Below are 27,425 nucleotides of genomic sequence, written 5' to 3'. Positions count from 1 at the left end.
GTTACAGTCTGTTTACCTGCTGCAGACGTTACAGTCTGTTTACCTGCTGCAGACGTTACAGCCTGTTTACCTGCTGCAGACGTTACAGCCTGTTTACCTGCTGCAGACGTTACAGTCTGTTTACCTGCTGCAGACGTTACAGTCTGTTTACCTGCTGCAGACGTTACAGCCTGTTTACCTGCTGCAGACGTTACAGCCTGTTTACCTGCTGCAGACGTTACAGTCTGTTTACCTGCTGCAGACGTTACAGTCTGTTTACCTGCTGCAGACGTTACAGCCTGTTTACCTGCTGCAGACGTTACAGTCTGTTTACCTGCTGCAGACGTTACAGCCTGTTTACCTGCTGCAGACGTTACAGCCTGTTTACCTGCTGCAGGCGTTACAGCCTGTTTACCTGCTGCAGACGTTACAGTCTGTTTACCTGCTGCAGACGTTACAGTCTGTTTACCTGCTGCAGGCGTTACAGTCTGTTTACCTGCTGCAGACGTTACAGCCTGTTTACCTGCTGCAGGCGTTACAGCCTGTTTACCTGCTGCAGACGTTACAGCCTGTTTACCTGCTGCAGACGTTACAGTCTGTTTACCTGCTGCAGACGTTACAGTCTGTTTACCTGCTGCAGACGTTACAGCCTGTTTACCTGCTGCAGACGTTACAGCCTGTTTACCTGCTGCAGACGTTACAGCCTGTTTACCTGCTGCAGACGTTACAGTCTGTTTACCTGCTGCAGACGTTACAGTCTGTTTACCTGCTGCAGACGTTACAGTCTGTTTACCTGCTGCAGACGTTACAGTCTGTTTACCTGCTGCAGACGTTACAGCCTGTTTACCTGCTGCAGACGTTACAGTCTGTTTACCTGCAGATGTTACAGCCTGTTTACCTGCTGCAGACGTTACAGCCTGTTTACCTGCAGACGTTACAGCCTGTTTACCTGCTGCAGGCGTTACAGTCTGTTTACCTGCAGACGTTACAGCCTGTTTACCTGCTGCAGGCGTTACAGTCTGTTTACCTGCAGACGTTACAGTCTGTTTACCTGCTGCAGACGTTACAGCCTGTTTACCTGCTGCAGACGTTACAGCCTGTTTACCTGCTGCAGACGTTACAGTCTGTTTACCTGCTGCAGACGTTACAGCCTGTTTACCTGCTGCAGACGTTACAGTCTGTTTACCTGCTGCAGACGTTACAGTCTGTTTACCTGCTGCAGACGTTACAGCCTGTTTACCTGCTGCAGACGTTACAGTCTGTTTACCTGCTGCAGACGTTACAGCCTGTTTACCTGCTGCAGACGTTACAGCCTGTTTACCTGCTGCAGACGTTACAGTCTGTTTACCTGCTGCAGGCTCTCTTGTGGTTTATATTATATGTAATCTGTCTCAGTGTTCAGACTGCTGTCTGATTCCTCTGTCTCCATTTCAAAGCCTGGGGGGGCGGGGGGGGGGGTCATCATCGACCCACAGGGGGGGAGGGGAGGATGTAGATGATTGGGGTGGGGGAGGGACAGAGTCCCTGTTCCCTGTCATTATATGTCCCCCACAGAGGGAATAAAGCCTGATATACGCACCACAAACCAGCTGTGCCCCACTTCCCCCATCACACACACACACACACACACACACACACACACACACACACACACACACACACACACACAGATGCCAGCACACATCAATCAGTGACACATTCAATATTAAGAATACCACAGGAGGCTTTAATGGACTGTACAAAGAGGAGTCCATCAGAGCCTGCTAACAATCCCAACATCCTATCAGTGCCCTTCACTCACGGCGTGCTCGAGCCAAGCCGCCGCTCCACCCGCTCGCTTGTTTCTCTCCTGAGATCTGGCAACCCTGATCACGACGACCCTCCAAAGATTCAGGAAGTTTCTGCAGCAACACGGCTGCACTCACAGCCACACATACAACAACACTGTTGCCTTTATATTACCCACAATGCACCTCTGACAGCTGTGTTGCAGACTGTGGTGAGTTATGCTGATGCAGACAGCAGCTGAGATAAGCAGCTGGAAACAGAGCTCTCACACTGGAGCTGTTCACTCACACTCGGCCCGTACCATGCAGGAGCTCGACTGTCCAACAGGAAGTAGAGCAGCTCCACGCCACGGGTCAAAGACAACCCAAGGGTCAGCCTGCTTTTAGAAGCAGCTTTCTCCTCTCTCTTCTTTGCTGCTACGTCCACGTCCCTCATATTCACCGCTTTGAATCTCCTCCAATCACTGAGCTGTATCCTAAACTCACCTGCTGCGCTCTCATTGGCTGGAGGAAACACACCAGCTCCGCCCACAAACGTCCCGAGTCAACCAGAACAAATCAGAAGAGTCAAATCCAGTCAGAGGACAGAGTCTCTGCAGACACAGTCACACATGTACGGAGGCCCAGGAGGGACAAAGCTTCACTTTAGGATGTATTTTATTTTGAAGGAGAAAGCTGCAGACAGAATCTGTAACTGTGCATGTAAAGGTGGCGGCGTTGGCGCTTAGAGTGGATCAGCGTGTCAGCAGTGACCTTCATCAGAAGTTACTTCCTGTTTATGAAGAGCCTCCGCTGACCCTTGGATCGGCTTATCTTTATTATGACTTCACCTGATGATCACCTGACTGCGACTCCACGCCGTCTAACCATCATGGCGTCTGATGGAACCATCTCGTTCAGAAGGAGCGACCACGAGGCTGGAGAGACATGCAGGGCGGGTTTTGAACACCTGCACCTCCTCTGGACCCCCCTCCACAGTTTGAAGTCCCCCCCACATTAAAGACTCAAACGATCCACTGACCTCCTGTGTGATCGTTGACCTTCGATTCACAGAAATGTGACTGCTGGGGAACAAAACAATGATTTACATAACCACGCCCATTGCGATTACGTCATAGAGACGATGCCTTAAGGGTTGTTGACAAACTTTGAATCAATGGGTAAGGCGTTCAGCCCCCCCCCCCCCCCCCCCCACACACACACACACACATTGCGCCACATATCTGGACTTGCAGCAGCGCATATCCACCTGTTCCAGACAGGTGCATGTGACGTCATAGACAAACCCGGGTGACGTGGAGGTGAGTGCGGCTCTGATGGTTCTCTGCATGTCTCACTTTAACTGTGAGCTGCTTCATCGTTTCATTTAAACAGAAAAAAACACAAGTTTAAGAGTGAGAGCAGACACACGCAGATGAGCTAACTGCGCATGCTCAGAAACAAACAGGTGACAAACATCATGACCGTCAGGGAGTGAAAAAGGGGAAATGTTCCCGAAACATCTGTGACAGCTGCAGCTGCCAGCAGCCTCCGAACTGCCTGCTGCAACTATTCACACCAACACACAGCCGAGAGACACACACCAAACCCCAGTCACAAATCTGCCACTTTAACATGAACTCAATCAACCATGCATCAAACTCACGCGACGTTCACTGATTCACTCAGTGAGCTCATCACACCTGAGATCAGTGAGCTCATCACACCTGAGATCAGTGAGCCAGGTAAAGGTGAAAGGTCAAACAGGAACATTTGTGGTCTTGCGGGTGTTTTCAGGTCTCAGCCTGCCTGAGGGCGGTGTCGACCTACCCGGACCGCTACAGGGTTAGCTTGACTTTGCTGCTAATATGATTCATTCAGGGTGACTGTGTGAGAGCCGAATTTACCCGAACACCTGCTGGACCTCAACCCGTCCATCAGCAACTTTAAAACCCGAACCTCAGTGAACCAGGGAGCGAGAGTGTTGGAATACCCGGATGTTTGAATGGAGTTTGGCCTGAGCTCGTGCACGGTGCACGGACTGAACTTTGAACATGCAGCTCGTTATCATCACATGAGCAGGTGAGAGGAGCTACAAGCTGCTGCTCCTCCAGGTGAGCACGTCTTACCTGAGACTCGGCCGGCTAGGGTCCCCGGCAGCGGGCTGCGGTTGCCATTTTAAAACGGTTTTACTTTCCAGCCAAAAATGACATCAATCCAGTCAAAGTCCAGATTCCGTTCGCTCCGTTATTCCATCCAGCACGGAGACGAACACGGTCCAGAAGCCGGTTCGGACGGTGTTCCTCACACTCACACGGTCGAATCGGACCCGGTTCGTTAAACTGGAAACAACGAGGCGGCTCCGGCGACTCTGGGACCCGGTCTGGGTCTCCGGCGAGGCTCTCGGCTTTGCGTCAGCCTCTCCTCGGCAACGAAATGACGTCAAGTCAGACGTAACTAAAACATTCTGCATCCGGTTAAAGTTTCAAAAATAAAACATACATTAACAACAATGTCTTGAACTTAAAGTCCTCAAAACAACTGAAAGGAGATAATTGCTCTAAAATCAGATTAAATCAAATGACCTCTTGTGTTGGATTATTACATTTTATTAATTGCGTCTTCTACTTGACGCATGTTGATAGTCACCTTACTGAGCACTGGTCACTTTAATGATAATCACTCTAATCATGTCTGGTTTCATCCTACTGTTGTGTTATGCTACATCTGTAATGGTTGACATGATCACCCTAATTAGGTCAAGTTTCACTCTATTGTCTTCAACACTTAATGCTAATCTGCTCCTCAATAGTTGGGTACTTTAATGATAATCACCCTAATCACTCCTGGTTTCACCTTATTGTTTTGGACACTTAATGCTAATCACTGCTCCTTTATGTTGCTGAGCACTTTAATGGCCCAGTCTGCATCCCTGCATTGACTGTTTAATGACTGTACTCACACCTCTGGCACTACCTCAAACACCTCTGTACATGCACATGGAACTAGTTTCTAGAAGGTCAGCACTTTGTTTCTAAGGCTCTTTAACTGTTTACAGGTCTCTTTTAACCAGCACATGTTTTTCTCTCCTCACAGGTTATGTACATTATGCTATATAAGTTTAAGTCTAATGCTAATGCTAACTGCACAGGCTATGTACATTATGCTATATAAGTTTAAGTCTAATGCTAATGCTAACTGCACAGGTTATGTAAATTATGCTATATAAGTTTTAAGTCTAATGCTAATGCTAACTGTACAGGTTTATCCTGTAATTATGTTTACTCTTAGTCACATAGGGGCTCCTAAATCTTGTTTGGGGGATTATTGTATACAGAGGGGGGGGGGGGGGGAGACAGCGGGTGTGTATTGTAACTAATGTCTTGTGTCCTGCCTGTCTGTATACTGCTACTGGATGCCTTGAATTTCCCTCTGGATCAATAAAGTATCTATCTATCTATCTATCTATCTATGTTGTACTGCTAAATTTATACCATAGATATTTTATATTAGGGCTCTCACACTTCTGAAAGAAATCTCCTGAAAAGCTCAGGACGTTTTATTTATTTATTTTTATTAATCATTTATTTGTTATTTCTTTCACGTAGGATGGTCTACATGAATCAGACGGACGTACTTCCGGTAATCCTGTCCGCCTTGACCTAACTTCAGCAACAGAAAGAAAAGAAAGCAGACAGCGACACCTGGTGGATAAAGCCTTTATCACCCATTGAAGCGCTGAGGTCAGTGAAGATAAAACCACCACAGAAGAAGAGTCACGTTTAAACAGCAGCAAGATCAAATCTTAGTAATGATAAATGACGAGGGAGGGTCAGAGGTCAAACTCTCAGGTCATGCAGAGTTTTTCATGTTTAGTTGAGTTTGGAGGGACTTTATTTTTGATATAGTTCTTTGCCCAGTGGTGCAAGGGTGATCTCTGTCTGCTCACAGTGAGGAGGTTCCTGGTTTGAATCCCGTCTGACAGGAGCCTCTTGTGTATGTGTGGGTTCTCTCCCACAGTCCATGCTGGTTAGGTTACCTGCTGACTCTAAACTGTCTGTAGGTGTAAATGTGTGGCTGGCTGTCCGTCTCTACATGCAGCTCTGTGATTGGCTTAATGTCATAACTCGAGGTGAACTCACATACTGACAAACTGCTGAGCTTTGTTACAGCATTTTTGCAGGGAAAAAAAAGGCATCTGAAAACGTTCTTTACCTTTAAATATGTAAATGAGCTGTGTCTGGCCACGCCCCCTCTCTGGAAGGGCTCGGGTGTACTCGCTGCTTTCTGGCTCCATGTCCTATTGTTTACGGTGAGAAGGCAGACTCAGAGGGCAGAACAAACACCTAGCTGTGGGAGGGTCATCCACCTGGGGGAGGGGCTACTGCCCTTTGTGATGTCATGATGGGAAACGGCCTGTTTGAGCAGGCAGAAGACGGAGAGGACGGACTTTTCTGACGAGAGACAGCTGGGATTGAGTCCAGCTAAAACATTACGTTACAAAGGTTGTTTATCACAGGATATTAAACACATTTTAAAACCTGAAAACACTGTGGATCTAAAAAAGAGCCGGTTTCTTACAGAAAAACAAGAAAATTGTCTTTTATTCATCCTCCTGTCAACATTATTCAGCTTTGAATGTGAATAAGAAGTGAAATACGAAGAGGTCTGTTTTCACTGTTAAAGTCTAAACGCTCTAATGAAGAAGTGTATGATTTTAATGATTGTACGATTGATTAAAAACTTGATCATCGGAAGGCTTCAGTAACCTGACAGGATGAGTAAGAACAAGAAATGCACATTAGACTGAATGTAAAAGACTGAGCATATGTTTCAACCTCGAATGAATCCTTGTTTAAAGGTAGAGTCGGCAGCTTCCTCCTTCAAAATAAAATACAGGAAAACTGAAGCTGCTCTTTGTCCCTTCTGGGCCTCCGTACATGTGTGACTGTGTCTGCAGAGACTCTGTCCTCTGACTGGATTTTACTCTTCTGATTTGCTCGGGTTGACTCGGGACGTTTGTGGGCGGAGCTGGTGTGTTTCCTCCAGCCAATGAGAGCGCAGCAGGTGAGTTTAGGAGTGGATACAGCTCAGTGATTGGACGAGATTCAAAGCGGTGAACATGACGGACGTGGATGTAGCAGCAAAGAAGAGAAAATCTAATCAGAGTGAGGAGAAACAGCGAGAGGAGAAAGCTGCTTCTAAAACCAGGCTGAACCTTGGGTTGTCTTTTACTGTGGACGTGGAGCTGGTCTACTTCCTGTTTGGACAGGAAGCTGACTAACACCAGTGGTTAGCTTGAGTTAGCGTGCGTTAGCTTGCAGTGTAGCTACAAGCAGTAAATACACACTACGTCCTCCAGGGGGCGGGGCTTCTAGGGGCAGTGAGCCCATGAGCAGGGCCACGGTTGAATGTTGCGTTTACATTTCCACTGACTCCACCTTTAACTTTCACAGGATGATTTCTCACAGCTATATGACCTACTGTCTCATCATTACAAGAGATTTCTTTTTTATAAGAATGATTTCCATGTTTCACAATCACATAAATCATTCTCTGTTAATCACAGTATTGATCCCGTATGACACATAAACCTGATCAGTACAAACACTGCGTCCCTGTTCTGAATGTGTTGATAGAGGATGATGTTCCTGTGCTGCTCAGTGACGCACAGATGAGATTTAGGCACACAACGTTTTCTTCCTCAGTTCAGTCTCCACACTTTTCAAAATGTTCCCTTCTTATTCCTGACAATTTAAATAACACAATTAATACAAAACCTTCCTGCTACAGTGCAGATAACCGATGTGGGAACAAGAAACCGTTCTTGTCATTGTGAGAAATTGGACTTACAAGCACATCTTGTAAACACCTGTATGTTACGTATAACTGGATTTAATTATGACTTTATTAAAGGTCACATGACCTCCTCCTCCTCTTCTTCAGGTGAAATCAGTGTCCTCGCTCCTCTTCATCATGTGTGTGAAGTGTGTTGTTGTAAATCCACTCTGATCCTGTATTTGATCATGTCTATAAACCCCTCTATTTCAGCCCTGCTCAGAACAGGCTGTTTCTGTGTCTGTAGCTTTAAATATGTAAATGAGCTGTGTCTGACCACGCCCCCTCTCTGGAAGGGCTCGGGTGTACTCGCTGCTTTCTGGCTCCATGTCCTATTGTTTACGGTGAGAAGGCAGACTCAGAGGGCAGAACAAACACCTAGCTGTGGGAGTGTCACCCACCTGGGGGAGGGGCTACTGCCCTTTGTGATGTCATGAAGGGAACATCTCCAAACAGCCTGTTTGAGGATGGACTTTTCTCATCATTGGGGGGTTTGTAGACTAGAGACATGTTAGAGGAACATGGAGGAGAGGATTTGAAATATGTGACCTTTAAATAAAACGCAATAAAGTATAAAAAATTAGAAAGTTATAATCATGATGGCGGCTCAAATACTTTCTGTCTCAGAATTATTCATCAAATCTTGCTTCGGAAAAAGTTAAATTCTTGAGATTCAAATCTACGGAAGTCCGAAGCTAAAGTGCATCGAAACGTTTTTTTTAAGTCCGTTTTCCTGTGACGAGAACATTTCAGTCGTTTTCTTGAGATCTCAACTTCTAAATCGAGTTATCGCAGGTAAACTAACGTCGGTTTTCCGGTTACAATGATCTGTCACTGGAATTCTTCCTTTGGAACAGGGAGTTGTTGTTCGTTTCCATGGCAACTGTCGTCCTCCTTGTATCCCTCAACCAGTCCGTCGCGTTCCCAGTGTGAATAGATGGAAACCCTGCGTTCCTCCTTTGAGCGTCACAGCTTCCTCTGCAGCTCTCAGCGTGTCGTCAGTCTGTCCCCTGCGTCCTCATCGAGTCCCTGCAGCGTTCCAGTCCTCACTGTGTCCTCACTTTGTCTCCACATGTCCTCAGTCTGAAAGTAGTCGTGAGTGTTTGTGTCCATGCTCTTCTACTGCACTACATGTGTCCTATTTGATTTCAGTGTGTTGGTGTCCTCATGATGCGAGTCCTAAATGTGTCTCCAGTGTCCCTAAAGGATCCTCAGTGTGTCCTAAGGGTCCGATCACACCAGTAAAATCATTGTTTTCCTTCCGTTCTTCTTCTCTGCAGCTGCGCGACGCGTGAGCGGAAAAACAAAGTTCAACCTTTCATCTCCAGACACGGAGTCACAACCAACCACACCCAGGAGGAGGCGTCCCCTCCGTCCTTTCAAGACGTCTTCCCCTTCTCGTCTCGGAGCAAAGCAACGGTGAGCGCTCAACCTCGGCCAGAGTCACACACGCTCCTCGCTGTGATCGGACCCTGAGAGTGTCCTTCTTGTGTCCCCCATGTGTTTTTGTTGTGTTCTGTGTGTTTGTGTCCCTAAAGGATCCTCAGTGTGTCCTCACAGTCTCATCCCTTTAAAGACTCTGTGGCGTCCTGGTCTAAGTGTGTCCTCACTGTGTCCACAGATGTTTGTAGTGTGTCCATAAGGCCCCGTGTCCACGCAGTGTTGTCTCCGGGCAGTAAAGCAGTGGCAGTGCACATCCGTCCTGTCTCCATGACAACGTGAGGGACACGGCTCCGTCCCTGCATGTTGTTTACGATCAGACGCGGAGCGAGGAGGATGTAGGAGGCAAATCTACAGGGAATATCAAACATCTGGAAAAGAGCGTTGGTGACGTCAGCGGCGCCTTTCTGAAAAAATGTAACGATTTTCAACTCGAGCGCTCGGAAGAGAAAGACGCTCAGTGCTGTGCTTTTTCTCCCGCCAACCGCCAACGCTCTCTACTCGGATCAACTGAAAAAAAGACGCTCAGAGAAAACGCCAGGTGGACACGGGGCCTTCAAGTGTTATTATGTCCTCCGAGCGTTCCTGTCCTCACGTCGTCTCCTCAGCGTGTAGCACACATGTCTCTGTCTTTCGTGCGTCCTCACTCAGTCCCAGGTAGTGTGAGTCGTCCTCACAGAGTCTTTCTGTCCTCTGATTGGTCTGTACACATGTCAAAGACGGCGCTCCGTCTCTACACCTCTTTCTCGTCTTTCCCCTGAAAAGACGTCCGTCTCAGGTTCTCCTTCACTTTGACGAACTCTGGCGCCTTCAGGTTCTCTTCCTGCTCCTTCTCCTGTTGTTTCTCCATCTGAAGCACAAACATTCAAAGGATGGAGGTTCAGGACCCTGTTTAAAATGTGTGTGTGTGTGTGTGTGTGTGTGTGTGTGTGTGTGTGAGAGAGTGTGTGTGTGTGTGTGTGTATGTGAGGTGCGTGTGTGTGTGTGTGTGTGTGTGTGTGAGAGTGTGTTAAAGTGTGCGTGTGTGTGTGTGTGTGAGGTGTGTGTGTGTGTGTGTGTGTGTGTGTGTGTGTGTGTGTGTGTGTGTGTGTGTGTGTGTGTGTGTGTGTGTGTGTGTGTGTGTGTGTGTGTGTGTGTGTGTGTGTGTGTGTGTGTGTGTGTGTGTGTGTGTGTGTGTGTGTGTGTGTGTTACCTCCTCCAGCTTCTTGTGTCTCTTGAGCAGTTCGGCCTCCAGAGGAGAGATCTTCTTGCGAGCTTCGTCTTCTTGTTTCTTCTGTTTGATCATCTGATCTCTTTTCCTCGACTCCAGAACTCTCTGCAGCTCGGGCTTCGTCTCCACCACGCTCGACCCGCCGCTGAGTGAACACACACGACACACACGCCATACGTTCAGTCGACAGAAAGAACACACCTGACTTATACCTGAGTGTGTTCAAACAAGGGACTTTAACGTGTTAATTATGATTCATTACTTATGAGAAAATAACGTGTTACATTTTTTAAACGCATTTAATCACAGTTTACCTCATAAACAGAGCAGAACTTTGTCATTGCTACGCGCTAGCTTCCTGCTAGCTTCGAGCTAGCTTAGCGATAGCTTATCGCTAGCTTCGCGCTAGCAGTGTAAACTCGACCAATTGACTGTCTTCAGGACCAAAATGAGTAATTCAACGTCTGATAAACCTATAAATTCACTCTCTAAATTGATTGCTCTGGACTGTAGCTTACTATTAGTGGTAGAAGATAAGGTGTTAGAAAATGTGCTACAGTTAGCAACGTGTGATCCAACTCTCCAGCTGCTGCTGAGCAGAAAAACTACTTAAAACAAGATCCAACAGCTTTATGAAACTGAGAAGTAACACTGCATGCATCACATTCATTCATCCACTAAATTTAGATTGAGTGTTGCTGTTTAGGGCAAATATTGTGACGCACTTAAAATGTGATTAATTAGAAAGCCCTGAGTTAATTAGTTAAAAAAAGAGAGAGAGACAGAGAGAGCGAGAAAGAAAGAAAGAAAGAGAAAGAGAAAGGAGGAAAGGAGTCACGCGTGGGATTCAAACTCAGACTGCACGCTTTGAAGGACTTTAGCCTCTGTACATGGTACACACGCATTAACCATGAGGATCCTGGCACCCCCAGATGACCAAATAAGAATCAACTTTTTCATTTGAGACGATCAAAGTTTTCTAACCCGCCTCTCAGATATTTTACTTGTGGTTCCTGAAATGCAGTTTGAGCCTCATTTTGTATGTTTTATATCTTTTTATGTTTTTAATATTTTGGTCTGGTCTCCCCCGCTGTTTGAAAATGGTACATGTATTAAACGCTGTGTGTGTGTGTGTGTGTGTGTGTGTGTGTGTGTGTGTGTGTGTGTGTGTGTGTGTGTGTGTGTGTGTGTGTGTGTGTGTGTGTGTGTGTGTGTGTGTGTGTGTGTGTGTGTGTGTGTGTGTGTGTGTGTGTGATGAATAAAGTATGTGTTGTACTCTGAGTTTCGGCCAGCAGAGGGCAGACGCTTACAGCTCGCATGTTTCTGCAGCGGCTGAGTGAAATCCAAACTGAATGAAAGACACAACGTGATTTTCATCCAAATGACAAACTCACAGAAGAGAAGACCTAAATTCACATGAAGACATTCAGAATGTGACGATTTCAGGTCTGAAATGTTTTCTTTTCTTTTTGGCGTTTAAGGAAACACGACTCGGAGGAGGCTGAACGAGACTTTTTTCTCACAGAACAGAATCTTCTACTTTTTATTCAGACAGAACTTTCTGTAGTTTTTCCACAGAACTATCTCCACTCACGTCCTCCTTCCGCCTGAATGATGGAGGCTTTTATCCAATCAGTGCGCCCGCTCGTGACGCTCAGTGTGTGTGTTTGTTTGTGTGTTTTCTGGGCCTCCTCCAGCCTCTTTCCCTCCTGAATGATAAAAAGCCGACCTCACTTTGCCCGTATCATGTTAAAGCTCTGCGTGTGAATGAGCGACTGTGTGAAGTTGATGTGGAAACTTTCCCAGCATCCTCGGCGCCACAGGCCTGCGAGGTGTGAGGCTGTTGCTTAGCAGCGTCTGTTGGAGGCTTCACACCGCCTGAGCTCGGCGGTGGAGACGAGGCAGACAGATGCAGAGCGGCCTGTAGGAAGTCTGATGAGTCTCTCTTTGATAGACACAAGTGCTGCTCTGTGATTGGTCAGGAGGTTAGACGACAGCGTGTGGCAGTCAGCTGATGTTGCGTGATCTCAGAATGAAAAACATATTTTTATCCGACACCGCATCAAGAGATTAAAGTCATTAACCCTCGATAATCTGCTCCTCTGAAACACGATGACAGCGTGCCAGGATCCTACCACGACATTTACTCTGTTGATGTTTAAATCCTGATTCATTTCTGCACCTTTAAACCTGCTTCTGAGTTTTTATTGTCATTGTTTGACTTTTAAATGACTGAAAGGGACAAAAAGTTTAGAATCACTTCAGTAGATTGTTTCAGCCAAATGCTTAAAAGTGGGTTTTTTTAAACTTTTGGTCCCTTTTTCATCCATTTAAAGGACCAATCAGAGAGCTGCTCTCTTCCTGTGTGATCATGAAGGAAACCTGCTGTGTTGAAGCTTCTCTGACAACAATGCAGCAGCCAGTATGTCCTCCTTCTAACTTTAGATTCTGCTCCTGAATGCTCTGGATCTGATTGGACCAGAGAAGGTAGGCGGGGCTTTGAAGGCCGTTTTGGACGCCCCTGGGTTTGCCAGATATGAGAGCAGTTATCAGGTGAACAGGTGTTGCAGCGATGGAAGCGGGCAGTGGAACTGCTTCAGATAGAAGTGATTGTACCCGAGCTAAAAAGCCTCTGCATGTTTCTAATAAGCTCCAGCAGCAGAAAGCTGCTCAAACTAGGATCAATGTTGGAGATGAAACATGGAGAGAGGTTAGAACGCAGAAAGCTTTACAGACCCATGCAGAGCTGGCTAAACACTGAAGCTACAGTGTCCACCACATGCAGAGCTGGCTAAACACTGAAGCTACAGTGTCCACCACATGCAGAGCTGGCTAAACGCTGAAGCTACAGTGTCCACCACATGCAGAGCTGGCTAAACACTGAAGCTACAGTGTCCACCACATGCAGAGCTGGCTAAACACTGAAGCTACAGTGTCCACCACATGCAGAGCTGGCTAAACACTGAAGCTACAGTGTCCACCACATGCAGAGCTGGCTAAACACTGAAGCTACAGTGTCCACCACATGCAGAGCTGGCTAAACACTGAAGCTACAGTGTCCACCACATGCAGAGCTGGCTAAACACTGAAGCTACAGTGTCCACCACATGCAGAGCTGTGTGAGAGGAGGGGGGGACAGACTGAAGGACACCTTCTGGACTTCATGTTACCGTTTGCAGCTGCTCATCAGCTCTCTGTGGAGCTCTTGGTGACTTTTTGAAGCTTTCACAGGATTCACGAGTTTCTTGGGTTTGATGAGGTCCTCATCCTCGTCTCCGTCCAGGTAGTCGGGCTGTGGGACGTAGCTGGACACTGGGGACGGCTTCCTACCCTCGGGACGGTGCTGCTGTAGGTTTGCGTACGCCGAGGCTGCAGACACAAAGACACGGAGACACATCTTTAAACATTCAGATGAACAGCTTAAAAAAGCGACACAGCTTACGAAAGCAAGCGTCTGATTTTTTGTACATCGGTCCACGACAGACGGTTTTTCGTTTGGTCCTGCTTGAGGTTTTTATCTCTCACCGTGGATCAATGACGAGTCTCTTGTAAGAATATGAGAAATGGTGTTTCCTCAAAACGCTCGTGAAAATCTCCCTCCATGTTTGGGGTGAGCTCCGTGCTTCTTTTACTCTGATGAGGAAAACCCAAACGAATCTCTGCCGTTGCTTCCTTCTGCGTCTTTGCAGAAGATCGTGGTCGTGCAGACCTGTGTCCTGACACGAAAATAATCAGATATCATTGATTGATTGGTTGAGTCTGCTCGGGGATAAAACTCAGCTGTCTGTGTGTTTTCAGGTTTAAAAGCCTGAACTGTGCATCGTCCCAGTTTGTCTGTGAGGAGAAAGGACAGATTAACGGGCATCTGATCCGAGTCCTCAGATATTCTGGGAGTCAGAGCTCAGATGTCATACAGTTCACTCCACACAATGACCCTTTCTCAAGTGCAACCAGAGACCGACATGACACGCCGCTGCTGCGTCATATTTCACAAAAAATGAAATGAGCGCTGTGTGTTTGCTCAGACGGCCTTCAGGTTGATCAGGTCTGCATTCCCTCACAGCTGCGTTTATTTCCCCTCGTCCTCCATGTTCTAAGTCTACTTGTTCATTATGATTGGCCCAAACTGTGGTGAGCGAACAAATGTGAGATCTGCAGTTTTTCAAAATAAGAATAACCTCGGACTGGAGGTCACATACCGACGACTGAGCGACGCTGCAGGAAGTACACACAAGTTACATTTACATCAATAAAATGAACATTAAAAAGACAAATGACAGGATGTGGAGGATTTATGAGACAGGACGGGAAAGATCAGAGAGAGTCCATGTTCCAGATGTGAGGAGGGAGGGAGTTCCAGAGGTGGGGGGGCAGATGGACTGAAGGATCTGGACCCCGTGGTGGACAGGTGTGAAGGTGGGTGAGCTGATGTTCAGAGAGGTACAGAGGAGCGAGGTTCTGGACGACCTTAAAGGTGACCAGCAGAATTTAGAAGTTGATGCGAAAATCTGACGTCACGATATATCATGTCACACTTCTTTTCTTAACTTTGGATCCGAACAAACCTTTGCCGCCCTCCTCTTTGGTGCGACGAGTTGTCTTTCCACGTAAATTAAATCTGATTCTACAATTCATTTAATCTCAGAGGCGATTGCAGGAAGTCTTGATGGACTCTGAGATTTTCTGTGGTCTTGTATTGATTTCAAACAGGACGTGCAAACTGAGCCCTCTCTGTAGTCCATCGATGTTATCTGGTTACAACTAGAAGCTGTGATTCTGCCTCAGTCTGAACTGCCAGAGGAAGACTGTCTGCCTCCACCTCAGCCAGGAGGAAATGTGATCATGTTACCCTGTAATGTCAGGAGATAATGTGTTTTCTGTTTCATTCATTCAGCCTGAAATAAAATCACAATATGGATATCAAATCAGATCCAACCTGCTGCAGAGAAAGGAGCAAATGATCTGCTAGGAAGAAGCCTTTTAGGACTATTCCTACTATTTCACTCCAGGAACAGAAATAATCCAACAGTTATATTTATGAGTTTCAACCCCTTTTCCATGATGCTCCTGTCATGTCTATGTGCAGTCGCAACTTCAAAATATCAACGTAGCATTTCTTAAGAGTGGAAGGCCAACAACAGCGAGAACGAAACACAAACTGCAGAGTGGAGGTGATATTTACCTTAATAGATTTTCTTTGTCAGTAAATCAAGCAGATAACTGTTCAAACACACAGGGTTAAAGTCTCAGCTCTCCTCTTACATAAACACTCAGGTCACTAACTGACCCGTTGCAACATAAACTTGTGGGATGTTCTAACCGTGCAGCTATTGATCAGCTCTTAGAAAAACCATCCAGTTTGTTTTACTGTTAAAAACAAGCTTAAATGCATATAAACTTTGAGCTGTGAAAATCTCCCACAGATTAATTTCAGGACTAAACTGCCTAATTTTTTACTTTAATGTTTCTTACAATAACCTGCAACGACTTCTTGTCGAAGTCCAAACCCTCTTAAGGATATTTTCACACCCAATACGAGTCCGTCTGTGGTTACATGTTCTAAAAATCCATACCTCCTCCTTTATTTTGGATCTTTGGGAAGTTTAATCCACAGAATCCAGGAGAAACCCAAAATAAAACACCAAAGGAAACTGGACCAAACCCAGCTTTTCACAATTTCCCAGTTTGGGATCAATAAAGTACATTTATCTGTTAAGCAATGGAGAATACCGGACATAACTAGAACTAAAACCCAGCAGAACCCGGGATAAAGAACATTTGACCAAAAAGACTAAGGCCTAGTCCACGCATGGGCAGGGTTTGTTTTGGAAACAGACCAAAGAATACTGGACCAGACCAGGCCAAAAAGACCCAAGAATACTGGACCAGACCAGGCCGAAAAGACCAAAGAATACTGGACCAGGCCAGGCCAAAAAGACCAAAGAATACTGGACCAGGCCAGGCCAAAAAGACCAAAGAATACTGGACCAGGCCAAAATGACCAAAGAATACTGGACCAGGCCAAAAAGAGCAAAGAATACTGGACCAGACCAGGCCGAAAAGACCAAAGAATACTGGACCAGACCAGGCCGAAAAGACCAAAGAATACTGGACCAGGCCAGGCCAAAAAGACCAAAGAATACTGGACCAGGCCAAAATGACCAAAGAATACTGGACCAGGCCAAAAAGAGCAAAGAATACTGGACCAGACCAGGCCGAAAAGACCAAAGAATACTGGACCAGACCAGGCCGAAAAGACCAAAGAATACTGGACCAGGCCAAAAAGACCAAAGACTACTGGACCAGACCAGGCCAAAAAGACCAAAGAATTCTGGACCAGGCCAAAAAGACCAAAGACTACTGGACCAGACCAGGCCAAAAAGACCAAAGACTACTGGACCAGGCCAGGCCAAAAAGACCAAAGACTACTGGACCAGACCAGGCCGAAAAGAGCAAAGAATACTGGACCAGACAAGGCCAAAAAGACCCAAGAGTACTGGACCAGACCAGGCCGAAAAGACCAAAGAATACTGGACCAGGCCAGGCCAAAAAGACCAAAGAATACTGGACCAGACCAGGCCGAAAAGACCAAAGAATACTGGACCAGGCCAGGCCAAAAAGACCAAAGAATACTGGACCAGACCAGGCCAAAAAGACCAAAGAATACTGGACCAGGCCAGGCCAAAAAGACCAAAGAATACTGGACCAGGCCAAAATGACCAAAGAATACTGGACCAGGCCAAAAAGAGCAAAGAATACTGGACCAGACCAGGCCGAAAAGACCAAAGAATACTGGACCAGACCAGGCCGAAAAGACCAAAGAATACTGGACCAGGCCAGGCCAAAAAGACCAAAGAATACTGGACCAGGCCAAAATGACCAAAGAATACTGGACCAGGCCAAAAAGAGCAAAGAATACTGGACCAGACCAGGCCGAAAAGACCAAAGAATACTGGACCAGACCAGGCCGAAAAGACCAAAGAATACTGGACCAGGCCAAAAAGACCAAAGACTACTGGACCAGACCAGGCCAAAAAGACCAAAGAATTCTGGACCAGGCCAAAAAGACCAAAGACTACTGGACCAGACCAGGCCAAAAAGACCAAAGACTACTGGACCAGGCCAGGCCAAAAAGACCAAAGACTACTGGACCAGACCAGGCCGAAAAGAGCAAAGAATACTGGACCAGACAAGGCCAAAAAGACCCAAGAGTACTGGACCAGACCAGGCCGAAAAGACCAAAGAATACTGGACCAGGCCAGGCCAAAAAGACCAAAGAATACTGGACCAGACCAGGCCGAAAAGACCAAAGAATACTGGACCAGGCCAGGCCAAAAAGACCAAAGAATACTGGACCAGACCAGGCCGAAAAGACCAAAGACTACTGGACCAGACCAGGCCAAAAAGACCAAAGACTACTGGACCAGGCCAGGCCAAAAAGACCAAAGAATACTGGACCAGGCCAAAATGACCAAAGAATACTGGACCAGGCCAGCATGCCTTATTTTAATCATTGTTTGTCAGATACAGACAGAACACTCCATAATAAAGGCTGTTCACGTCGTGTCCCCGTGCTTGTGTTCGTCCATGAACTGTACCGTGCTGAAGCTCACCTCCTCAGAGCGTGCCAGGGACAAGGAAGTGTACGGAGCATTCACACTCGTCAAATAAAAGCAGGAACAAAACCAGGAACCAAACATCAAGTCTGCTTTAACCGACTTTCCATTCCACTATTATTCTGATGAAAATCTTTTGTTACATAAGAATTTCAGCATGTTGATCTGAACTCCCACTGAAGTCAATCTCTGCTGCCAACACTGACGTCATCTTCCTCATCCTACACGCAGCTCGTCCCCACACTAACCTCACACTGCTTTAATGAACCGTTAGCACCACACCGCTCTCCAACACATGACTCAGGTGTGGAATTATTCATGAAAGGTTTGAAAAATACAGAACAATACGAGCAGAATGTCTTAAAACAACAGCAGCCGTGCAAAGACGACTTCACACGAGCAGCGTGAAGCTAAACTTGACTTGTTGCAAGAAAGAAAGAACGAGAGAAATAAAGTGAGGATGCTCTATGTAACTTTAAGACCAAAACAAACGCTCTCATTGGACAAAGCTCCTTTATCCCTCAGCCCCCCCCCCTCCTGCTGTCTCCACACTTCCCCCTTCCTTCCTGTTTCACCAGCGAGCATCTGTGAGAAGGAGAGCAACAGACAAACAAGATTCTGAGATCAATCTCACGTGACAACATGCATATCTAAAGAGATTAAGTTGTTATTTGTTTGTCCGACTACAGAAAATGTTTTCTTCAGTTTGTTATCTTTTAGTTGAACTCTCGTAATAACAACGTCCCTGAGTGGACGGGTCGTCTCTGCTCCCCCAGGTGAGGACAGAACATTCAGACAAAATAAGAAGATCCAATGAAATCTGTAAATGCTGTTCAAGGTCCTGAATTAATCAGGTTCTTGAATGTGTTAAAAAAAGTTGATGGTAGAGGCTGCTGCAGAGTCCATCAGTATTAACTCATCCATTCATACACATTCACACACTGATGGTAGAGGCTGCTGCAGAGTAAAGAGTCCATCAGTATGAACTCATCCATTCATACACATTCACACACTGATGGTAGAGGCTGCTGCAGAGTAAAGAGTCCATCAGTATTAACTCATCCATTCAGACACATTCACACACTGATGGTAGAGGCTGCTGCAGAGTAAAGAGTCCATCAGTATGAACTCATCCATTCAGACACACTCACACACTGATGGTAGAGGCTGCTGCAGAGTCCATCAGTATTAACTCATCCATTCATACACATTCACACACTGATGGTAGAGGCTGCTGCAGAGTCCATCAGTATGAACTCATTCTCACGCCACAGACGAAGCAGCGGGAGCAATTCAAAGATTCCCCGCCCTAAACCTGAAACCTTTTTCCACATATTAACTGATCAACACTTTTTTAGCAGGAAATGTACAAATGATGTTTTGTTGTCAGTTAAAATGAGCAGAAATTATAGTTATTCAGAAAGTTTGTCCAGTTGTTGAGTTTTAATTTACTTCACTGATCCACAGAGAGAAACCTGCTGCGTCTCTTTGGTCCATGAACCCGCAGAGAGACAAACAACAACAACAACACATGGGGAGTCCTGTGCATCTTACCAGACTTGACCATGCCCTCCCCGCCTGTGGGGAGGCGTCCTGGGCCTCTGCTGGTCTGATCCATCGGCTCTCAGCTGATCCACGAGTGTCAGTGAACCTTCATGCTCTCTGAGCGAGCAGCAGCACTCCTCTCCTCCACACTGAATCATGCTGAGTGTAAAACAACGGTCACATGATCCACCCTGCCTCCCTTTAAACTCCTCCTCCTCCTCCTCCTCCTCCTCCTCCTCCTCTCTCTAACCTGCTTGCAGCCTTTTCCCACGCTGCTGCACTTCAGCACCTTTCCCTGAGTATGAAATAACAAACCGCTGGCTGACAGTCTGAAGAGTATCGTCCTCGCCTGAAGGTGGCGCCGTAAACAGCCGGGATAAAGATATTACTGTGTTTAACAACATTTCTCACTCTGAGCTGAACGCAGCACGCCACCTCTACAGACTGTCTGCACGCCACCTCTACAGACTGTCTGCACGCCACCTCTACAGACTGTCTGCACGCCGCCTCTACCGTCTCTACAGACTGTCTGCACGCCGCCTCTACCGTCTCTACAGACTGTCTGCACGCCGCCTCTACCGTCTCTACAGACTGTCTGCACGCCGCCTCTACCGTCTCTACAGACTGTCTGCACGCCACCTCTACCGTCTCTACAGACTGTCTGCACGCCACCTCTACAGACTGTCTGCACGCCACCTCTACAGACTGTCTGCACGCCGCCTCTACCGTCTCTACAGACTGTCTGCACGCCACCTCTACAGACTGTCTGCACGCCACCTCTACAGACTGTCTGCACGCCACCTCTACAGACTGTCTGCACGCCGCCTCTACCGTCTCTACAGACTGTCTGCACGCCACCTCTACCGTCTCTACAGACTGTCTGCACGCCACCTCTACAGACTGTCTGCACGCCACCTCTACCGTCTCTACAGACTGTCTGCACGCCACCTCTACAGACTGTCTGCACGCCACCTCTACCGTCTCTACAGACTGTCTGCACGCCACCTCTACAGACTGTCTGCACGCCACCTCTACAGACTGTCTGCACGCCACCTCTACCGTCTCTACAGACTGTCTGCACGCCACCTCTACCGTCTCTACAGACTGTCTGCACGCCACCTCTACCGTCTCTACAGACTGTCTGCACGCCACCTCTACCGTGTATGAAAACGCCCGTGTGTCCTCTGCTTGTATTCAGAGCTCGGCACAGTCAGAGAACTTTGCTGTAGGTCAAAGGTCACTCGGACGGTAACCTGAGAGGGACAAACTCACCTTTGCTGTTTGGGTGTTTTCCATTCTTCACGTACTGCTGCTTGGCAGGAGGCTCGTGGTCGATGCTGTACGCCTTCTGGAAAAGAAACAAGGAGAGAAAATATGGAGAATGTGAGTGGAGCACGTTCACAGGAAGGAGGAGGAGCCTAAAAAGACGGACGCTTCAGTGTCTCAACCTCCACGCTGTGTTTGCATTTATTAAACCTCTCTGTTCTTCAGACGCTTAAAGAAGCAGCAACAGAAACAGAGTTTGTGAACATGAATCTTAAAGACGGAGAATCCTTCACTGCCCGTTACTATGGTTACCAGATCCCGATCCCCGAGTCCCTGTCCCAGCTCTCACACTGTCAGAAGACTCCCCGGGACAGCAGATGGAGACTCGTCCCTGCTCATGATGGACATGTCCCGAACACACCAATAAAAACCCAGCAGGGCGTCTTAGCTAAAGAGGGCTTCAGGAACACGCTCATCACAGGGAGGAGACGTGACCACGCGGCTTCTTCAGGAGCTGTGATTGGTTGATCAGACAGACACCGTGTGTGTGTGTGTGTTTACACTTTGACATGATTATAACGGCCGCTCGTGCTGCAGCTTCTTCACCTGCTGATCTCTACATCATGAAGAGACGGAGTCTGTGATTGGACGATCTGTGGAGGTAACCACGACCATCATGATTGAGTCACATGTTTCCTCCTCACAGTGAGACACATAAACACACTGGGATGGATTTATCTACACATCAGAAGATCTTCTCAAACAAACAACCTGACGTTTCTTTTTAAAACTTTAATGTGACAGAGAGAAAGAAAAAAAACGCTCCTTTTAAAACATTAAACTTCACGTATTGGATCCCCCCCCCCCCTCCCTCCCTCCCCTCCCCCGGGTGTTTCTCAGCCGCTCGTCTCCTTTCAGACTCCAGGTCAGCTGAAAGCCTCCTCTCGGCCTGAATGGACTTTGTGTTGGTTGCTAGGAGAGACTTCATCGGGCTTCAACATGGTGACAAGGCCCTCACTGTCTCACAGATTCCCCCAGCCCCCCCTTAAACAGCCCTGAAGGATCGGGGGGGGGGGGGCATCTGGAGGTGACATGAATGTTGTTTACTGCAGGATGAAGGTCGATCTCAGAAAGACTTTCTCTTTCCAAAAGTGATCCCAAACTTTAGATTTAAACTGCTCTCAGGTCTGTACTCCCCCCCCCCCCCCCCCCCCCCTCAAATCCAATCTAAGGTTATCTGTTTTTGCACCTTTTAAAGATGGACGTCTGGCTTGATTCAGTGTTGTAAAGAGTTAACCCGAACAATGGAAGCAAACACACACGTGTGATGAAGAGTTCATGACAGTAACCTGTTTCAAACACAAGCTGAGCTCACACAGCTGATGTCAGCTTGGTTTGAACCCTGTGACCTTCAGGTTGAATCATGTCAGACCTGACCTGAGGACAGGCTGCCCTCTGCTGGACACTCAGGGGACATTACACCTCTAATATCCACACAGGCCTCTGAAGGCAACACAGCAACCAAGAACTCGTCCACCCATCGATCCTGTCTGAGCAGAAGGAAGAACCTGCCGTCATGTGACACATGAAATCACCTCAGTTTGAACCCTCTGTGTCAGAACGCAGGATGAGGAAGTGAGTTTAGGATACAGCTCAGTGATTGGAGGAGATTCAAAGCGGTGAATATGACTGGATGTGGACGTAGAAACTCTAATCAGAGTGAGGAGAAACAGCGAGAGGAGAAAGCTGCTTCTAAAAGCAGGCTGAACCTTGTGTTGTCTTTTAGTTGGTCTACTTCCTGTTTGGACAGGAAGCTGACTAACCACCGGTGGTTTGAATGTTGTGTTCACAACAGTCCTAATGACTGAAAATCAGGCTGAAGAGGCCCAGGCGGTAAGGTCCTCCACGCAGGTTCAAATCTCACCTGTGGCTCCTCCTCTTGTCATTCCCCATTCTCTATCTCCCTGATTTCCTGCTCTAACCACTGACCTATGAACTGGGGGGGGGGGGGGGGGGGGGGGGGGGGGGGGGGGGGGGGGGTGGGGGGGGGGGGCTATAATCCTTGAAGTGGGGCAGCTCAGGTTCGTATCCCCCACTTTTCTCCAAATGGTCCCAAATTAACCAATATAACTGAGGCTGAAGATATCTGACCTCTGACCTCTGAAATCAGACCAACGATGGTTAATCTGCTGTTATCTCTGTAAATGTGTGCACAGAAAGATTCTCTCACACACACACACACACACACACACACACACACACACACACGTTGTGTATTTTCGGCTGCAGGATTTCCTCTGATCTTCTTAGCCTCCCTCTCTGGTTCAAGCTGGTTTTAACCCACTGATGATCCGTAACGACACCACAAACACACAAACTTGGTGTGTGTGTGTGTGTGTGTGTGTGTGTGTGTGTGTGTGTGTGTGTGTGTGTGTGTGTGTGTGTGTGTGTGTGTGTGTGTGTGTGTGTGTGTGTGTGTGTGTGTGTGTGTGTGTGTGTGTGTGTGTGTGTGTGTGTGTGTGTGTGTGTGTGTGTCTGAGGTGATGGTCAGGCTGATCCCGGATCAGTTGACGTGACGCAGCTCGTCCATATTCACGGCTTCTTCTTCTTCTTCTTGTTAATGAGCAGCGTTACGTAACACCAGCTGAGAGGACTTGGCTGATATTTTCTCTCAGTTCTGATCCAGTTCCTCACACATGAGTTCACACCAGACCTGCTGACAGGATCTGAGCTCTGATTGGTCGAGAGCAGGCCAACACTCTGACTCTGCAGTCTCTGTCATGTCTCCTCCTCCCTTTGTTTGATTCTTTAGACAGCATCTCAGCTTACTCTCATCTGCAGCACAAGAAAACGATTTTTAACACCAGAAGTCTCATCGACACATTCTGAATTCATCGTCAGCTTTCTGAAAAGCACCGAACGCATCAGAGCTCTACCGACTTTATTTCTACCTGCAGCAGTCACCTCACTTTGACTCCTGACTGACTCGACCTGATGCAGATCCACATAACTCTTCTCAGCCTGACTCGCAGGTGATGACTCAGCCTGACTTGGCTGGACCGAGTTACTGATGAACTGACCCAACATCATGACCCGACATGACCCGACATGACCTGGCATGACCCAACATGACCCGACAGGACCCGACATGACCGGCATGACCCGACATGACCCAACATGACCCGACATCATGACCCGACATGACCGGACATGACCCAACAGGACCCAACAGGACCCGACATGACCCGACATGACCCAACAGGACCCGACATGACCCGACATGACCCGACAGGACCTGGCATGACCCGACATGACCCAACATCATGACCCGACATGACCCATTATGACCCGACATGACCCATTATGACCCGACATGACCCAACATGGCCCGACATGACCCAACATGACCCAACATGACCCAACATGACCCAACATGGCCCGACATGACCCAACATGATCCGACATGACCCGACATGATCAGACATGATCCGACATGACCCAACATCATGACCCGACGTGACCCAACATGGCCCGACATGACCCAACATGACCCGACATGACCCAACATGACCCGACATGACCCGACATGACCCAACATGACCCGACATGACCCGACATGATGACCCGACATGACCCGACTCAACACAAACCTGACTTCTCTGAGCTCTGACACATCTCTGAAAGCGAATCAGCTTCACCTGATACGACCAGAAAATATAAGTCACCTTGACCTGTCTAAACCTGACTCGACTTTGCAAGACAACCATCCATCAACCGTTCACTGGCAGACAAATCAAACACACTGAACGAGCCGACTCGCATGGCACGAATAGCAAAAGAGTGAAACTGGAATTTCTCTGACTCAAATGGATCGAGCACAGACTTCTATAGACACAAACCACACAGATTATCAGTCCAACATGAGGAGGAACACTGATCCTTGGTTTCTGACAGGACAAACAGCCAATCACAGCCAGGATACTTGCAGGGGTCCAATGCCACACCTCGGGACACGCCCTGTCTGATCACAGATCCCAGCTGACGATGTGGTTTACAAAAACCTGCAGCTGTTGATGTCTAAATAAAGTTTCTGACGTTCTCCTCTCAGCTATTGGTGGGAATAACGCCATCAAAAATAGACCTATGACTCAATCTGACCGGGACATTACAGCGACATGACCCCGTCTGATACCTCCCACAACCATGCAGTCAGCTGTTAGTCACCATGGCAACAACTACACCCCAACACACCCAGTGCAGCAGGTGTACCGCGCCTCACAGCTCAAATATTTGTCGCCTTTCTCGGGTTGAGCAGAAACTCTGAGTGTGTGTTTGCGGACTGACATTCCTCTGAACGCACACAGCCCGACCCGCGACCAAAGTGTGTTTACACAAGAACTCAATCTGATCGACAGGAAGTTCACACTCAATAATCAGACTTACAGACAGGACATTAAACTAAACAATAACATCGTGGACAGTTTTCAAATCTGCACTCCGGAACATATCGAGATAATTCCAGGAAGACTGGTGGCGTCTGTAGAGACGGTAGAGGTGGCGTGCAGACAGTCTGTAGAGGTGGCGTGCAGACAGTCTGTAGAGACGGTAGAGGTGGCGTGCAGACAGTCTGTAGAGGTGGCGTGCAGACAGTCTGTAGAGGTGGCGTGCAGACAGTCTGTAGAGGTGGCGTGCAGACAGTCTGTAGAGGTGGCGTGCAGACAGTCTGTAGAGGTGGCGTGCAGACAGTCTGTAGAGGTGGCGTGCAGACAGTCTGTAGAGGTGGTGTGCAGACAGTCTGTAGAGGTGGCGTGCAGACAGTCTGTAGAGGTGGCGTGCAGACAGTCTGTAGAGGTGGCGTGCAGACAGTCTGTAGAGGTGGCGTGCAGACAGGAGAAACATTCAGCTGCTTGACTTCACACATGACGCTCAGTCTGGAAACATCAGCAGGTTTTTAGGAGTTCTGCAGGTGTGGAAACATTAAACGATGGTGTTTTCATGTCCTGCTTATCAGCCAGAGATGATTTTTGGATCTTCTTTGTTCCTGCAAGGTTTTTTTTTTAACACTTCTTTTGTTCTGATGTTTCGTCACTTTATTCACCACAGACTTTAATTGGTCCGGATTCCAATGCTTTCTCTTTCAACTTCCAATTACAGGGTTAGAACAGACATGCTGGTGTTACAGGTTTTTAAATCAAATGAAAGCAACAGAAGAATAAACACAGTAACTAAGCCTCTTCTTCATTATTGGTTCATTGCTCATACCGTCCAAAACTCAGCACCCCATAGAGAGAGGCAGACTGCCTTTATCCAAAGCCCAAACATCAACCTGAAACCAAATCTCTTAATACTTACATCTTTCCCTGACAAGTCCAGACAAACATTTCAACATATTATAAGGAACAAATAAAGCCTGAGCTGTTGGCAAAGGTTGTAGAAATCAGAATTCACTTAAGTTTCCTGGAATAAGACAACTTCTTAGAAATTTAGATGAAGAATTGATCAAGTTTAATCCAATCTGTTTAAAACCTTAAATCTCTGATTGACTAATGAAGAAGTAAAATCACTTTCAAACTTCGTGCCAGTTTAATTCCTAAGTAAAAACATGACTCTCAGATCTGCACCCTGCAGGGCAGTAAGTTATAATTCTACCCAGAGTTTGCTGCTGCGTAGCTCCTGTTAGCATGCAAACTGGCTAATCCAAGAAAGTGAACATGGTGTATAAAAACCCGCTCAGTAGCAGCGTGTCAGTGTTGTTATTGTGAGCATGTTAGCATGCTTGTGTTAGCATTCAGCAGCGTGTCAGTGCAGCCTCACAGAGCTGCATGTAAGCATGGTCTCTCAGTTTGAATAGGATCACACAGTAGGCCTGCAAGAAGCAATATATTTGATCAGTGTTGATCTGCTTCTTAAATAGAAAGCAGATTACAGTGAAGCATGTGTATCAGTGTGTGTGTGACGCAGTGTTTGTTTCTGACCGCCTGTCCAAAACTCAACAAGTTTTATCAAAAGCTGGAAAAAAAAAGATTAATGCAAATATTTACATTAAATCTCATTTTTAAAAAAATCAGTTTTCAACACTTTTCTGATCTGTCAACTACTGATAACCCAAAGTTCAAGTTGTCAGCTCAGAGTGTAAGTCTGTGAAAATTAGATGTTAAACAGGCTGTTTGTTCTGTAAATAATGACGACACTCTAAAGTATTCAGGTGTTAAACTAAAGCCAAATCCACTCAAGATCTCTGTTTGGACCTCTGAGGACAAATGAAAACAGAGCTGGACTGACCTTCTTTCCATAAGTGGTTCCCATTATTCCCAGTTCCCTGCTGAGCAGCAGGTTCACACAGTCCAAGCAGCCTTCCTGTCTTTCTGGTTCTTTTCTCTCCTTTTCCCCTTCAGCCTCGGCCCCCACCCTCCTCCTCCTCCTCCCCCCCTGCCACCTGGCAGCCTGTCAGCCCGTTAACTGGGCTCTGTTAGCCCGCCAAACTTTGAGGCAGATCGGCCAGCTTCATAACATCAAACCCAGACCGAAGTGAGGCAGGAGAAAAGAGCAGGCGGTCAGAGCTGGAACAGGCAGAGTTTGACTGTGAGGAGGAGAAGGAGGAGAAGGAGGAGAAGGGGGGGGGGGAGGTGTCCCAGCCACCTGTTACAGCCTGACTCTCTGCTCTCGCTGGTGAAGAGTTAAGATGCTCGTACTGGATTAATCTAATTGGTGGTGACAAGGAGAGAGGGAGTGGTGAGGTCTGAATCAGGCTTCATATTCACTAAA

General features: G+C 47.3%; 2 protein-coding genes and 1 long non-coding RNA gene across 4 annotated transcripts in view; 1 reads left to right on the top strand and 2 right to left on the bottom strand.

Moving 5' to 3' along the window:
- The window catches only part of LOC306821858 (phosphatidylinositol 4-phosphate 3-kinase C2 domain-containing subunit beta-like), an 8,095-nt gene extending 3,858 nt beyond the window's left edge, over window positions 1-4,237 (bottom strand). Inside the window, exon 1 of the mRNA XM_079340445.1 lies at window positions 3,875-4,237. The gene's annotated coding sequence lies outside the window, so the exon portion shown is untranslated. The remainder of the gene's footprint in view (window positions 1-3,874) is intronic.
- Window positions 4,238-5,224: 987 nt separating this feature from the next.
- On the top strand, window positions 5,225-7,249 carry LOC306822273. The gene is made up of 2 exons (XR_013778879.1): window positions 5,225-6,575; window positions 6,611-7,249. It is a non-coding gene; the product is annotated as an uncharacterized lncRNA (long non-coding RNA).
- Window positions 7,250-7,655: 406 nt separating this feature from the next.
- LOC306822271 (protein FAM107B) lies at window positions 7,656-27,329 on the bottom strand. Of its 2 annotated transcripts, XM_079341179.1 has the most exons (5): window positions 26,943-27,329; window positions 20,667-20,742; window positions 13,404-13,602; window positions 10,216-10,378; window positions 7,656-9,873 (listed from the first exon to the last, which is right to left on the bottom strand). In XM_079341179.1, the coding sequence occupies exons 1-5, from the start codon at window positions 26,964-26,966 to the stop codon at window positions 9,757-9,759; spliced, it is 579 nt and encodes a 192-aa protein (XP_079197305.1). In that variant the 5' UTR covers window positions 26,967-27,329; the 3' UTR covers window positions 7,656-9,756. The 2 variants fall into 2 exon arrangements, with proteins under 2 accessions (XP_079197305.1, XP_079197306.1); XM_079341180.1 differs by lacking the exons at window positions 20,667-20,742; window positions 26,943-27,329 and adding an exon at window positions 19,404-19,544.
- Window positions 27,330-27,425: the final 96 nt, after the last annotated feature.

The sequence above is a fragment of the Symphodus melops genome (assembly GCF_947650265.1).
Source record: "Symphodus melops genome assembly, chromosome: 4".
Classification (NCBI taxonomy): domain Eukaryota; kingdom Metazoa; phylum Chordata; class Actinopteri; order Labriformes; family Labridae; genus Symphodus; species Symphodus melops.
This window is presented reverse-complemented; position numbering and strand designations above follow the sequence as displayed.